Below are 16348 nucleotides of genomic sequence, written 5' to 3' on the forward strand. Positions count from 1 at the left end.
ATAATTGTCGTACACAACCAGAAGTCAAGAAGGGGGGCAGACTTCGGGGCTAACGGAGCAAGTAGCCCCAGCTTCATCAGTCCCTTTCCTGCGTGCTGCTGTGTTGGCGTGTTCCCAGGCTGGTAGGAAGATGGTTCCGCTAGTGGGGATCCCACATCCACACACAATCACCAGCAAAGGAAGGAAGAGCATCTCTTTCAGTAGTCCTTTCTCCAGAGTGAGAAAACTTTACCCAGAAGCCCTCAGAAACTCATCCAGTATCTCCGGGGCCCATGATAGAGCACTTGCTTTTTCTACAACTAATCTCTGTCACCTAGGAAAGGCTTATTTTTTTTGCTCAACTCTGTGTTCCTGAACCAAAACCGAGAAGGTTTTCTGTCAGTGTTGTTTTGCTGTCTTAGCAACACTATAAATGGGCCCTGACATCAGGCTAAACCTGTAAAAAAGGAAACTCGAGCCATTCTGGTCCCTTCCTCCAAATTGCCACTCTCCTCCAACCTTCGTGGGTTTTTCACTCTCCATAGACTTCAGGTAGTTATTGTCTGTAGTTTTATGGTTTGAATTACGCCCCCCTTCCCAAATTCATATGCTGAAGGCCTAACTTCCAATACCTCAGAAGGTGAACTTCTTCGGAAAGGAGGTCTTCGCAGATGTAACCACTTAAGATGTCATACTGGAGTTGGGTGGACCCCTAATCCAAAGTGACTTACCTCCTTATAAAAAAGGGAAATTTGGATACAGACCTACACACAGGGACAACAAGACCATGTGAGGATGAAGGCAGAGGTGGGGGTGTCTACCAACCAAGGAATGCCAAAGACTGCCAGCAAACCAGGAGAGAAGGCGTGCAACAGACCTTCGCTCACAACCCTCCCAGGAAACCAACCCTGCAGATACCTTGACCTCACACCTCCAGCCTCCAGGACTAAAACAGTAGATTTCTGCTGTGTAAGTCACCAGATTGGTGGTATTTTAAGGCTGTCCTACCAAACCGACCCATGTGCTGCATGATGCCCAGAGTTTATACAGGGGGGTCCATAGGAGCTTTCTTCCCCAAACCAGGGGTGAAACTGTCTTACTTACTAAGAATAAGTTAGTGTTTTCTCTATGGCTCTTTTCTTATCTGCAAAATAGGGGTAATAACGATATTTAGCATGGCATTGCTGGGAAGATGACGTAAGCTAAGAGATGTAAAGCCTCGGAGCACACTACTCAGAGGGCGTATGCTTGCGTGTGATTAGCTATTCTTGTCCTGCACTCATTGGACTATACACCAGGCACTCTAGGTGCCTCACCAAACCAGATACAAATCTTGGCCTTTCTGAAGTTTACGTTGTAGTGAGAGGATGCAGACAATAAGACAAATAAGCAAATTATGTAACATATTGGCCAGGACTAAGTTCCATGAACAGAAACGAATCAGAGAAGGAGGAGGGGGAGGGCTGGGGTTGGGGATGGTAGTTGTTGAGAGGATGGCCCAGAGGGCATCATGGAGAAGGTTAGAGACTGAGCCGATGCACACCGGGCAGACAGAACAGCATGTGCAAGTGGCCCGTGGTAGGAGCCAGTCTGCAATACTCAAAGGGCAGGAAGTCCAGTGTGGCTACAGCAGAATGAGGTGGGAGGCGGTGAGAGAGGACATCAGAGATGTAACAGGGGACAGGTGGATATGCCCTGGAAGGGCTTAGGCTGGCACCCTGAATGACATGGCAAGTCAGTGGAGGTTTTAAGCATAGGAATGACATGACATGATCTGACACGCATTTTTATAGGATCACCCTGGCCACGCGGTGAGAGTAGATATGAGGAAGAAGAGAACAGAGAGACCAAGTTACAGTGCTGTTTCTGGAGTCCAGTCAGTGGAGGGGGTAAAACGTAATCAGGCTCTCGATGCTTTGACAAGAGAAGTGACACGCTTTCCTGATGGACTGAATGTGATGTCTGAATGGAAGAGAGGAGTTAAGAATGACTCTGAGATTCGAACCCGAGCAACAGGAAGTATTTTTCCATTAATTGAATTAGGGAAGACTTTTGGAGCAATGGGTTAGGGAGAGAACGAAGTTGTTATGATCAGTGTCCTGCCTCTTACCTTTAGTATTTTGTCTTTATTGTTAGAATGAACGAAGTAGTTGCTAATATTGTCCTTCCTCTTTCTGTTACTATGACTGCTGTTGTTATTGTTAGAATGGACGAATTTTTTGCTACAGTTGTCCTTCCTCTTCCTGTTACTATTACTGCTGTTATTATTTTTAAATTGAGAGGCAGTTTAATCCACCCTTTCCTGTTTACTCTTAATCCCATCTTCTATGGGACCTTCTTTTCTCCTTACAGGTAACAAGCCACTTTGGGGTCATACATTCCACCCAGCTGCTCCTTTTTCTTCTTCTTTTTTTTTTTTTTTAAGATTTTATTTATTTATTTGAGAGAAAGAGCACGAGCAAGAGGAGAAGCAGACTCCCTGCTGAGTGCAGAGCCCAACATGGGGCTCAATCTCAGGACCCCAAGATCACAACCTGAACCAAAGTCAGACGCTTAACGGACTAAGCTCCCCAGGTGCCCCCCCTTTTTTTAAGATTTTACATATTTACAGCTGCTCCTTTTTCCTGCTGTAATCTAGTCCCAGAGGGAAGTCAGTGGCTACAGAGCACGCCCCTCTCTCTCGGGAGCATAACCCTGACTCACCCCTGTTCCTACGGTCACACCTTCCTTCTCAATCTCCCAAGACTGTCTTTGCAAAAGGGAATTCCTGCCTTTTCTCCCTTTGGAAATGTCATTGCCCTTTGCTTTTTCTCATTTTAGCCATTTTTCTTCCACTTACTCCAATTTCCATTAATCCTCGCACCAACTCTTCCCTTCTCCCAGTACTGGCTGTTGTCGCTCATGAATTCTGCTGTGACCCTCAGTAAATCTGACGAGATCCCCTGGTCTGCCTTCCTCGCTTCTCCTTTCCCTCTGGGCCTCAATTAAAACTCGCTACAGGAATTGTCGCTTGGTGTCTCTGGGGCTCAGTTTGCTCCTCTGTACAATAAAGGGATTAACTAGGTTATCGGCTAAGATCCTCAGCTGTAACTTTTAAGCACACTGACTCGGTGTTTTTCCTGTGCGCCAAGTTCTCCCTTCTACCTAACTCATCTTCAGAGCCTGCCTTTCATTACTCTCTTACTACCAAGGCCCCAAGCACATTTTTTCATCATTCTTTCTTAGGCAAAGCCAAGTGGCTTTCACCCATGTGTTAAGTTGGTCAAAAGAAGGTGTTTATTTTTCTAGATATTTCCTAACGTTGCACACAAAATATGTGAGAGATAATGATTTAAGTTTAAAGAAACAAACTCATTCAGACATTTCTTAACCATGAATGAGATTTCATGATTAAGAAATCTATCACTGGAAGGTTTTGTTAATGCCAGTGACAAGCAGCTCATGGCATCATTTCTGCTTTGATTTTCCGTGACATACTTTTGAGGTTTTCATCCTCACTTCTTTGAGGGGCCCTCACCTTTGTCTTCCTTTCACCCTGTAACTGCCAATTTTCATCAGCGATTGAGAAAATAAGAGTGCAAGGAAAAACAATTTAGCTCAGCTGACTGCTTCTTCAAGGAAATACAGTTTGTTCTTTTAGATTTCAGACTAAGTTAATAAAAAAAAAGTTTTAATCCTATAATCAGAGGTCATTTTTAATGCTTTTATTCAGCAAAATTCCAGGTGATTTTGAAATACACTGGACATCCATTTATTGAGGACAAGAGAGGTTATTCCAAAACATTCTTTAATAGCCCAAACTGATTTTTCCTATCAGAGGAAAAAGGAAAATCCACCCAGAAAGGTCTTTCCAAAGTGGAGGTTACATAGCTGAGCTTCTTAGGCATTAGAGAAATTCACACACACACACACACACACACACACGTATATAATTGGTTAGAAATATTCCATTTTTAGGATTAAGTTTTACACAACACATTATGACCATAAATGGGTTACTTGGATATAATAGTTATCTCTAGTTATTTTTAGCAAGGCAACTAGATTTCATAATAGTCAATCCTGGCTTATCAATTGAACTTGGTAAACTTGCAGGAGAAATGTGAACTGTCTAGCGTTCTCTGACAAATCAAAAGCCATCCCCTCTGAGTCCCACAGTAAAGACAGCCCTGCTGCCTCTGAACTCCAGTGGCTCTTACCTTGTGTCCTTCTTATCCCCCATACTTCCTAATTCAGAGTCTCTTGTATCTATCAATAAATAATTACAGAAGAGAAAAAAGGAGGTGAAAAATAAGCGGGCATTGCAGTTTAATAGAAAAAGCACGGGTGTTGAATTAGACAAACCTAGCTTGGTATCTCATTTCATCTATTTCTTCACCATGTGATGCTGGGCAGTTGGCTGAAGTACCTGAGCCTTCGTTTTCTCGGCTGTTTATCGGAGGTAATGAACTGCCCTCGTAGGGTACCGTGAAGGTTCAATTAAAATTGAAAAGCACCTGGCACATACAAGGTACCCGATAAAAGCTACTTCTCCTTCCTCTATTCTGGCATATTGTTCATAGATCAATCCTGCGGCATGGTTGATTGAACACCGGCTGTTGCGGGGCTGGGAGCCTTTGGAAGGCAGAGACTCGCTCCTCTTTGTATTTCCTGTAGAACCGAGGGGAGTGAGCCACATATTCTGGGGCCACAGTAACTGTGTACTGTTTTAAACTGAGGGCTGAACAGCATCGCTCCAAGCTGTGCAACAGTCATCTATGGATTTGGGCTCTTCTGGTAGGATGGCTCCTCTCGTGAGCTAGGGCTCAGGCCTCTTGGGTGTTGAGACAGCTCACCATGTTTTAAATTAGGTTGCACAAAATAGAACTACTTTCCTAAATTCCTTGGCAACTGACCAGAACGCTGTTCCATTTCTCACTGTAGAAACTGCTGCAGAGAAACTGACCGTACTCTCAGAGAGAGAAGCAGAATTCACTACACTGTGGCTGGAAAACCAACAAGTTGTGTTGAAAGCACTGAGTCACATAAACGTGGGTTTTAAACACCAGCTGGTCCCTGACTAGCCATGAGACCTTGGGCAAGCTGTCTACGCTGGCTGAGCCTCAATTAAATGAAAGAGAGGGACAGTAACTCCTCTGTGGTTGTCACAGAGGGTTGTGGGTAGATGCCCTGGAACCAACTCGAACACCTGGGAAGCAGGGTGCCAACACCAAGTCTAGAAAGCCATCACTTTTCAGTCATGGGAGCTCCTCCTCTGTCATAGTCCACACTCGTACCCATATTCCCTTCTTCGGCAACTGACCAGCTCTCATTGTATCATTTCAGTTCAGTGCAGCAGAAAAGCTGTGCACGTGTGTGTGCGTGCGTCAACACGCAAGTGTTGTAACGGGCGGGTCACACTACAATGCCACGGAAGGTGCAGTCGTTAATCCGCACTACAACAAATGAGACATCTGCAAAGCCAAGGCCTGGTGTGCCTGCAGGCAGCAGGACCTGCATGCATTGCTTTTCTGTCCGATGCTAGAACACTGCCCCATCCAATTGCTTGTGCCTTTTTCTCAAGTGTCCGTCAGTCACAGCTTCCACTGAAAAATATTTCAAAGAAAATACAGCCCAACCAAAGCATAAAAGAAAGTCAGCCCCAGACAAAAGGGGGCAGGCTGCGGGCAAAGCACTTGACCAGTCTTTTCAGTTCTGGTGCAATCTTTGTTTCTAGGTCATTCTACTAGCATCACCTAAGGAAATTGGGTTCCTAAGGAAATTGAGAGCATGGGGAGGCAGATGGGCCACCTACATACCGCACATGGAAGAACGAACCTTCCCAAATTTCTGAATAAAGTCGGCTTCTGCCCGGGTCAGTGCGTCTTCGTCAATGTACACAGCCGGCCTTTTGGCCATGAGGAAGTACTGCACCTTCCTCAGATTCCAGCCCATCACGTACTGGAGCCAGCCGCAGACGGCCGCGGTGGACCTGCCGACCCCGGCGTTGCAGTGAACGTACACGGTGTGTCCATTCTCGAGCAGCGCGTGCAGGAGACAGACCGCCTGTGGCAGCATCTGCACTCGGCCTGGGATTGAGAAAGCACAGCACATACACATGAATAATGAAACCCCAATATCGCCACTAATGATAACTCCTCCAGTGCCTGGTGCGATCAGTGCCATGCAGGGAGATGCAGGGATATGAGAGCTCGCTCCGTTCCTTTGTTTTGATGGAAAAGGTGAGACAGTATCAAAACCTGCTAATAATAAAGTAGAAAGAACCCTCCAGAGGCAGTGGGTCAGCTCTGAACCTTCCCTGGATTTTGCTTTGAGTGACTTCTGCATCAGTGCAAATTTCCTTTCAAAGAAAAGTTAACCATTGCCTATGGTCAGAAGAATGGATTTTTACATCCATCAGAAGGGTTTGTATAGATTGGGCAGAGATTTAGAGGATCTCACCCGGACTTTCTTTAATCCAAACAGATCTTCCAGATCAATGCAAAACACAGAATTAGTCCATACTGGTTAAAGGAGTCAATCTTATTCACTCAACATATGCCAATTTTCATTTGGCCAATGGGATGGCGAACATTAATTGACACACATGTGATAACCAATCATTCATTTATTCCCTCATGACACAGTGAGTGTTGAAATGGTTCCATTTCTCCTTTACTGGGCAATTGTGATTATAGTTATTATTACCTCATGACTACTATTTTGATTATTAGGTGATCAAATGTCTCCTTTACACACTGAGAGGATACACAATGCTCTGCTCAGGCCTGCCAGACTCTTGTCTCAAGAGGTAGAGATCCCCCTAAAGCCATCAAACTCTTGGAGGCTGGAATTTCTTCTGCACACAGGTTCTCAGAGCAAAGACAGTGGATTTGGTGGGGGATGTGGATGACGGTCAATATACATTACTTCAAAGGGGGATGAAAGAGGGACACTGGACAGAGTCCTGGATTATGCGCCCGTGACTTGACATTCACCAGGTACTCTGCGTGCTTAACCAAACAGGGCCACAACGGTGCTTCTCATTGCCGTCCCACTGGATGACGGGAGCGATGGGAAAAACTCCCCCCTGAAATGATTTCACTGCAGATCCTGAGGCTTAGAATTCCATGGTGGAATGGAGCCAGGAGGTCATGAGCCACTCAAGTTTAGACTTCCCTCTTTAGACGTCCTCTTTTAAAACGCAAATGCCACTTAAGGGCCAACACAACACACAGCAATCAGGCATCAGCACCTAAGAAGGACAGAGGTTACAAGACCCCATCATGGTTTGAAGGCCCTCTCAGTAACTACTCCAACCGGGTGGGTCTACCTCAGCTACATGCTAACCCTTCCCTGAGTTAGGAGCAGAAAATCTACATGGAAGCCAAGATAATACTCTAATTTTGCTGCCGGTGCTCTATCCATCTGTCCTACCAAGGTATCTCAAGCTACAGGTCCCACACAGCCGTGCAGACATTTTTAACTGGAATGCTTCTGGTCAGGACACGCTTTGCAACCCCTCAGGCTCTATCTCCCTGCTGCCTGTCACCCTGTGTTCATGTTCCCTGCCTGATCTCTGAGGGCACCTAAGGGGAGCCCCGCCTGCTCCCCTGTGCCACTTGATTTCTCAGAGTCCAAACTCAGCCATAACCTACCACTGACTTGCACTTCCTCACTAGGTTTCAGGGTACTCCGAGGTTACTGCCACACGATCAGGTGCTCATGGCACTCCCCCAGAGGCAGTAAAATAGCCCCAGAAATGGAACCAAGTGCAGACGGTCCTATGTACCAGAGAGACATCTCACCGTCTGTCTCAGGGAGAGTACTGTGTAGCCGATGCACCATTGGAGCCGGAAGATCAGAGGACGCAAAACTTCTAAGGAATGTTTGAGCAACCCTGCCAATATGGGTGAGGTCCTCCCACGTGCAAGGCTTTTGTCCTGCTGTAGGGGTGTTAGAAGTGTAGTCCCACTAATACCAGCTGGGAAGGGAATGACCACTGATCAAACTGGGAAGCTGGGCTCTTCCTGCCACGGCTGGCATGCCAGGACAAGTTCCCTGTTACAGATACCTCTCCAGCTACCAAGTACATTGCCAGGAGATGAGCAGAAAAAAAGACTTTTTTATTGAAATGTAGTGGACATACAATGTTAGTGTCAGGTGTACGACACAGAGATTCGACAATTCTATACTATATGCTACGCTCAGCACAATAAGTGTAGTTACCATCTGTCACCATACAACGTTACTACAAGGTTATGGACTCTATTCCCTGTACTGTACTTTTTATCCCCAAGAAGTATCTTTAACATGGGTTTTCATTACATGCCCAGTGTAGAAACAGACCACAGTGGCCATGTGCAGTAGGAGCTTCTGGAAGCAGGGTCTCAGCCACTGGGGCTCAGCTTCTGCTGCATCAGTGTCACTGACCTGCCCAAACCGGGGTTCACATGGACCCATAAGGATCCCCTCCTCCCCCCCAACCTGCTCTCTGGCCACAGATTCCCTGAGGAAGGTCTGCATCAAATGGCCCAAATGATGCACTATCTCTCCCTTTCCTTTTTATCTGTAAACAATTCTTCAAGAGGCATGCACACAGGTTAGAAGTGGAAAAGGGCTATGTGTGAGCTTGGCATTCTATGACTTCAGCCATGCAATCCTGGAAGGTGAGGGACAGCTGCCAATGGGAAGCTCCGGAAGGCTCCCAGTTTAAACACAGGGTTCACCCCCCAGTGGTCTTCTCCTAGAATCACTTAGCCACCCCACTTAAGAACTATCAAACAAATATTTAAAAAACATAAAAAGGACGCCGGACAAGGACGTGGTCCAGGATGCCCGCCTGCCTCAGCCTGGTCTCCACTGGAACTCCTGCTTATTTTGATTTCTAGGGACTACAAATCACTCTGCTGTGATGGATGGCAGCTCACATTTACTGAGCCCTTTATACCTGCCAAGTGCTGTTCTAAGCACCCTGCAGGCAATGGTTCATTTGCAATCACCTTTTAACAACAATGGGATTGGTACTATTTTTATCCTCAGATTGTGTCTGAGGGAACTGAGGCAAGGAGATCTGACCAAGGTTATTCCCCCGTGGCCACTGAAACCCAGCCTGCACTACTCCAAAGCCTCTGGTCTGAACCACTGCACTAATGCCCTCCCCTCACCTGCCTGGCCAATGGTACTTGCTGGCCGCCATGCTGTCAGCCGGAATTCTTAGTCTCTGCCCCCCACCTACCTGGTCACATTGTTGCTCTTAATCCTGGTGAGAGCAACATCTTCCTGGGGTGAGCCCCTCCGCCCCACCCTAAAGGGGCTCTCTGTCCTCAATGGGTCATGTGCCTCTGCTAGAAAACCCATTCTAGGGAGCTGAGCTAATCCACAACCCACCAAGGAATAAAAAGAGGTTGCCCAGAATCAGAACTTGCACAGAGTCAACAAGAGCCCCTAATTTTTTATGTTTCATATATTTAGGCTCCATTTAGAATTTAATTAGATAAAAGGTTTCCATTCATAAAATGATAATACCTAAAGGCAAGACAGAAATCCAGAATTTTTATATAAAACATTCCAAATTTTAACTGTTGACAGCTAAGTTGAAAATTTTCAACCCTGTGCAGGTCTAACAAAGCATTTCACTGTCTATGATTCTTACTCTGGAATTTAAAACAGGCCTTGGCTCTCAGTAGATGCTCAGTAAACATTCATTAAGTGCATGAATAAAAAATAAAATGAAACAAAATCCAACAATCCTGATTAGAGCTGAGACACTACTAGACTCCTCCAATCTAACTTGTGGCCCGCACCTGTTCCAGGCTAATCCAACTCCGGAATGATTAAAAGCTTCCTGAAGCATGCATTGAGCAAACAAAGGTGGGAGAAGAGGGACAAGGACATGCTGCTGTGGCATTAGGGCCTGAAATCAGGGAGAGGAGTGGAAATGGCCCTGAAGATGCCCTTTACCTAAGGCTGACCTTGAAAGAAATGATTTCTGGACCGACTTTCAGCCTTTCCAACATACACACACGTGCGTATATGCACACCCCCCCCCAACACACACCCTTCCTTTTTTACTCCAGGCAGATTTAAGGCTGAATATATTATTATTTTATTTGAGCGGATCTCCTTTTCTGCCTTTGCAATGTAATAGAGATAAGGTCCATATTATCTAGTACATCCTTCAGGAGAAACTTAAGAACTTGGGACTAAAAATACAGTCCCAACTTTGTGGTTTTCAAAGTCCTTACATACCAATCGTCTTATTCTACTGTTATAACCCTGTAAGGCAGAAATGATTACCCATTTTTCCAAATGCAGGAAGTAACCCGCTCACTATCACGGAGCTGGGCGGTAGCGACGAGGCTCAAGGCCACGTGCCGTGGCTCCAAGGTCAATGTCAGCATCGTGCCAGATCCGCACGCAGCGCTGGGTCAGAGACAACTGTCACAACAAAGGGGTAGCTGGGGACTCCGGGAAGCACACGCCCTCCCTTGGGAGGCAAGGGCAGACCATTTGTTATCACCAGCACTGCACTGACAGAGGTCAAAACACAATCTGAGTACTTCCTATGAAGGAAAACGGAATTTTAATTAACAGGTTTAGGTTTTTTTCAGGTGAGTGCTAGATTTGGGAGCTTTTCATGTCTCAGGTGAAAGGTACAAACCAAAATTAAAAAAAAAAAAAGAAAGAAAAAAACCTAACTAACTCTTCTGCATGTGACAAAATGTACAAGAGTAAGGATCGATAGTACAATTGATTGTAACAGGTCTGTGACAACCGGGGGTGACAGTCAGGCCTAACAAACTGTCTTCTCTCTCAGACTTTATCTGACAGCATTATGCTACAGCTCAAAACACTTCCAGATGGATTTTTCTCTAGCGTTCCAAAAATAGTCAGCTGAATTAATCTATACGTTCATTGTGCTAATATTGTCAGCCACACAGATGAATCTATTGGTCAGAACTTCCTCTGCCATTCGGAATGGTCGTTAACCCTTTACTCCCCTGGTCATGCTGAACCAAAGAAAGCTTTCATTTAGTCTAAGTGTCTGGCCTTTTGCAAGTGGGGGCTTTCCTTCTGCTGTCATGGTTGTTGCCAGATTGCCTCAGTGCGGCAGGTGCTCCCCTGTGGTGACTGGGATGGGACCTGGTGACCCTGGGAGCCCTAAAAAGGTTTTAACACAACTACAGTACGCCTTTGGGGATGGAGTTTTCCCTCGGGCGTCTGCACACCCCAAAGTATCGAGCAAATGCCTACTGGTCCTCAGGGCCCTCCAGTTATCAGTGCAGGGAAGGAACGGGACGCATGCCGAAGTTAGCAGGTCAGCGATGCTAAGCTTTGTCTCACGTTATACTCCTATGGGTAACAATGCAGAAGCAAAGAAGCAAAACTCAGAATGCTCTCTGGAAGCCACAGGCACGTGAACCTAACAGTCTTCTCTGTTTTGAAACCAGAGAAACAAAGCACTTTCGTATCAATCATCTTACTCTATTGTTCTGATCCCGTAAGGCAGAAATGATTACCCCATTTTCCAAATGCAGGAAGTAGCCCACTCGAAATCACACAGCTACTCGGGAACTTTCCTTCTGCAGTCACAGGTGTTGCCAGACTGCCTCAGTGTGGAAGGTGCCCCACGCTATGGCTGCGATGGGACCCCAAAAAAGACATTAACACAACTACAGTGGGCCTAGATTCAACCAATGATCTGCTGTGCAAGTAAAGGGATTTTTTTTCTCCTTGAAAACGAGCAGAGCTCTTACGGCTACACCCAGTTTCTTTGGATCAGCGTTTCCAAGGGGAGTAACCAAACTCTCTCTTCCTTCAGGAATAAAAAATTATACCTCCTCCCCGGGGATGGATCAGTCCAGCCTGAAACCACCTGAGATTCCTAAACAGCAAGGTGGCCAATGTCCAGGCTCTCTAGGATCCTTGAGATCTTCCATCCCCACCCGCATCTTGGACTGTTGACTCTGGGGAGACAGAGCTACCTGCCTGGCCACTCATGACTGTGTCTAACTCCCCCCCCAGGTGGTCATGACTACAAGGGACCGCAGGTGTGTTGGTCTGTACCATGTGCACGAAGAGCCCGTGGGAGCGTGCAAGGAGAGGTGTATAGCACAGCGTCTGCAGCAGTGTTCTGAGTCTGAGTGCCTGTGTTCAAATCCAGGCTGTGTCTCTTCTCCTATGACCTTGGCCATATTCCTTCACATGTTTGTACCTGTCTCTTCCTCTGTGAAATGGAGATAAATGCATCTGCCTGGAGTCTTGTCAGAATTAAATGAGGTAAGGCATGAAATCGCTTAAGAGAGTGTCTGATACATTAGGTACTTTGGGGGACAGAGGACTGATGGTAGAGACGTTTCTGACCAGGCGCAACTGCCTTCCTCCTTTCCCCCCCAGAACAGCAGTTCACCAAACTCCCTTAGCCTGCACCATTCCCACAGCTCTCTGCTGCCCCCTGCTGACAGCTGGTTGGTACTAGTGTAAGAGCTCTCAGCTTCAGATATCTCCTCCATTCCTTTCCCCGCAAGCACCCTATTCGACCACCAAGCTGAAACACAGAGCACTCCTGTAAAACCCCATGCCTTGCGCCTAGACCTACGCTGTTCCTTCCATCTGGCATGCCCTTCCTCCCTCCCCATTGACCTGTCAAAACCAGGTCCACCTCAAATGCCATGACCCTGATACAGCCTCCCTGTTCTCCCCTCCATGCCCCATAACCCACCAGGAACACTTGACTCCTTCCTCACATCACATTCTTCTCTGTGTTGTAATGAGGTTTGAACTTCTCTTACCGCCTCTTGCTAGGAGGTCAAAACTATGCCTTAGTTGTCTCTCGTTTCCCCAGCAGCACCCAATGTCATAAACCCCTCTTCACAAAGACATGCTTGGCCAGTATTTGTGCTGTCACTACAGCCTTGCTATTGCCACCCTGCCCCTAGCTGTGCAATCTCTCACGATCTCCCACTTCAGCTATTACAGTAATTCCCTAACTGGGGTCCTCAGATCCACTTTGGGCCCATCTCCCATCCACTGTCCACAGTGCCAACTGCACTTCTGAAGGGAAAAAAAAAAAAAAAAAAGGTTATCTTGGCATATCCCAGCCTCCCACCCTTTCAGCTGCTTCTTACTGCTTTTAGGATAGAGTCTAAAATCCTTACTATGGCCCAAATTGGCAAGACTCCCTCCCTTCATTCCCTGACCTGCAGCCACACTGGCCTTTCAGGTCCTGTAACACTCTGTTCTCCGGCAGCAGAGACTTCCCAAGCTGGCAGCCCTCTTGCTGGGACCCTCTCTCCCACCTCACCCCCTAGCCTTCAGACTTAGCTCAAATCTACTCAAGCAAACCTTCCTGGACCCTCTTCCTACATGTGATTTGCCTGTGCATGCTCTCAGAGCAGTATCTTCCTAACAAAAATGTCATCATAGTTGTGAATTTCTATTTGTGGTCATTTGATGAGTGTGTGTCTTCCCTTTAGGACTATAAGCTTCATGGGGACAGGAGCTGTGCCTGCTTTTCCTCACCGTTGTATTCCTAGCTGCCAGCATAATGCCACACATACATTAGATACGCAATAAATACATACGCTTAATAAATAAACAAATCAAAGGAGCCATGTTAAACAGAATCTTTGCCAAGGTGCCAAAATACATTAAATATATTAAATCTAAAACATTATACTGATTCCATTTCTATCATTCATATTTAAGTCATTCAATTATAGACAGAAAGGTATGTAGGTAGGTAGATAGACAGGCAGACAGGCAGGCAGACAGACGGACGGACAGCAAGGGCTTCTCTGAAACACATTCAACAAGAAGCCAGCAAGATTCTTCTGATGCTTACCTTCGGTGCTCATATCTGGTGTCGGCATCCAGATGTAGACCAAGCCTTCTTCCCGATAGAGCTTAATCATGGTGTCTGGTGTCATGGGCTCTGGATAGCGGTTACAGCCGGAGGAATTCTGTACAATATCCCATTCAGTCTGGAAATTCATGACAGCTGTAATCCCCAATTCATGCTTCAGTTTGATGGTTATATGTTCCACTTGACGAGGGCAGCTACCCAGCCAGATATTTGGTAGAATTCTAATGAGAATATATAGAGGCAACTATTATTATTGTTATTGTCATGGCTTGAGATCTGAGGAGCTGCAGAAAATACATTGTAATAAAATGCAATTAACCTTTAAATCTGGCACAGGAAAAGCTGCAGTAACAATATTAGATGGTGTAACAATATTATTGATATAATAACGTTATTATTGAAAGAAAAAATACTGGTGGTGTCATTTTTAGGGAAATAATTCTATTAATGAAAATGCTAGGAAATAAGCATTAGCAAGCCAAATCTAGCAACATATTAAAATAAGCCCACTAAGTTGTATTTATTCTTTGAACGTATATATGGTTCAACATTAGGAAACTCATCAACATATTTCAAACACTAACAAGTTAAAGGCAAAACTCCAATGACTGTATCAGTAAATTCTGGAAAACATTTGCAAAAACCAGCCATTATTCCTGTTTAAAACTCTACATAAAAATTTCAAATAGTAGGAGAACTTTTAAACACCAGAAACTAACAAACAACAGTATTCTTTTAAACAAAATCAAAGTCAAGCTTATATCCATTAGTACCCAACATTGTCCTATATGTTTCATCTAATGCTATAAGTTAAGAAGAAATAGATTTGAAACAAAAAAAAAGAGAAAAGAAAAGAAAATGTTGTCAATATTTTTTCAAGTATGTTTCTATAATATCCCAAAGGCTGGACCCAACCCTCAAAGTTTCTGAGTCAGTAGATTTGGGTTGAGAGTCCAATAATTTGGACTTCTAACAAGACTCACACAATACTGATGCTGCTAGTTCAGTGCAAAACCTTGAGAAGCACTCCCTAAAAGATTCAATTACAAAAGCTATGTGAAGTATTAAAAGTATTAAGATATCTGGATGAGGGAAAAGGTACAAAAATCAAACAGCTCTTCTCTGTGCTCTCAACAGCCAGGTAGAAATGGGGAAGTGGAGGTGAATCTCATTCAAAAATAAAAACAAAATTATATTGGGGCGCCTGGGTGGCTTAGTCATTAAGCATCTGCCTTTGGCTCAGGTCATGATCCTAGGGTCCTGGGATCAAGCCCCGCATTGGGCTCCTGCTCTCCCCCTGCTTGTATTCCCTCTCTCTCTGTCTCTCCTTCTCTGTCAAGTAAATAAATAAAATCTATTTAAAAAAATTATAAAACATCTAGGAATACCTTTAACCAGAAAGATTTATGAAATTTTATTGTACATTAAGAAAAAAAAACAGATAGACATACTGTGATATTATGATTTATAATAAGAAATATGTATTTGGTCTTCATCTCAGTTTCCAACACAGTTTTCTGAGTGAAAAGAGCCATAAAAGTGTCGTTTGTTACCTTAACGAGGTAACTTTTGGACAGCACCTACAGTTGGGCTGGTTGTCAGGGGAACCAACTTTGTGACTAGAGGACAGAACTTTCAGTCCCACCCCTTGGCTTCCGGGAGGAAAGAGATCTGGAGGTTGAACCAATCACCAATGGCCAATGATTTAATCAATCTTCTCTATGTAATGAAGCTTCCATAAAACACAAAAGGTCAGGATTCCAAGAGCTTCCAGGTTGGCGATGCAGGAAGAGTGGGGCTCCCTTGGAGGGTACAGAAGCTCTATGCCATTTCCCACGTTCCTTGCCCTGGGCATCTATGCCGTCTGGCTGTTCCTGAGTTATACCCTCTTAAAATAAGCCAGTAATCTAGTAAAATGTTTCCTGAGTTCTATGAACTGCTCTATCAAATTAATCAAACCCAAAAAAGGAAAGGGTCATAGCACCTCTGATTTATAACCAGTCCATCAGAAGTACCGGTAACAACTTGTTTGCATGTGGCATCTGAAGTGAAGAGAAGGAGAGAGTCTTATAGGACTGAACTCTTAACTTGCAGAAGCTGATGATATCTCCAGGTAGACAGGGTCAGAATTGAGTTGAATTGTAAGACAGCAAGTTGGTGTCCAGAAAATCAGTTGGATGTATGGAGAAATCCTCTCCCCCCACACATATTGGAATTGGGCCCCAGAACCAAAAAGACATACCATGCAAACATCATAAAAATGCAAATATTTTCCAAATAATATATAAATTTAATGTAAATTATTATAACTTATTGCAGGTGGTATATATTGTCTTGCTCACTGATTATTTCACATGTGTACCTCCTCTCCAGAAGTATGGGCTCCTCCAGAACTAATACTCTATTTCAACTTTATCTGAATCTTGTCACCTAGAACTTGACTAGGTTCAATACACAGCACTCAGACAACAGTTCATAAATGATGATGGTAGACATCACTTGATGCTCACCAGTGTTCCCAGT

At 44.9% G+C, this 16348-nt stretch overlaps 1 protein-coding gene across 2 annotated transcripts in view; it reads right to left on the reverse strand.

Annotated features, from left to right (window-relative positions):
* EPM2A (EPM2A glucan phosphatase, laforin) overlaps positions 1–16348 on the reverse strand; it is a 115707-nt gene that overhangs the window by 12350 nt on the left and 87009 nt on the right. Inside the window, exons 3-4 of one of the 2 annotated variants that reach the window (XM_040627924.1) lie at positions 13805–14046; positions 5778–6047 (exon numbers count right to left, since the gene is read on the reverse strand). In XM_040627924.1, the coding sequence (XP_040483858.1) occupies positions 5778–6047; positions 13805–14046 (512 nt within the window). Of the gene's footprint in view, positions 1–3668; positions 6048–13804; positions 14047–16348 lie in introns of those variants that run through there. The other variant, XM_040627925.1, reaches the window with a different exon arrangement.

The sequence above is a fragment of the Ursus maritimus genome, unplaced genomic scaffold (genome assembly GCF_017311325.1).
Source record: "Ursus maritimus isolate PB19 unplaced genomic scaffold, ASM1731132v1 scaffold_13, whole genome shotgun sequence".
Classification (NCBI taxonomy): Eukaryota; Metazoa; Chordata; class Mammalia; order Carnivora; family Ursidae; genus Ursus; species Ursus maritimus.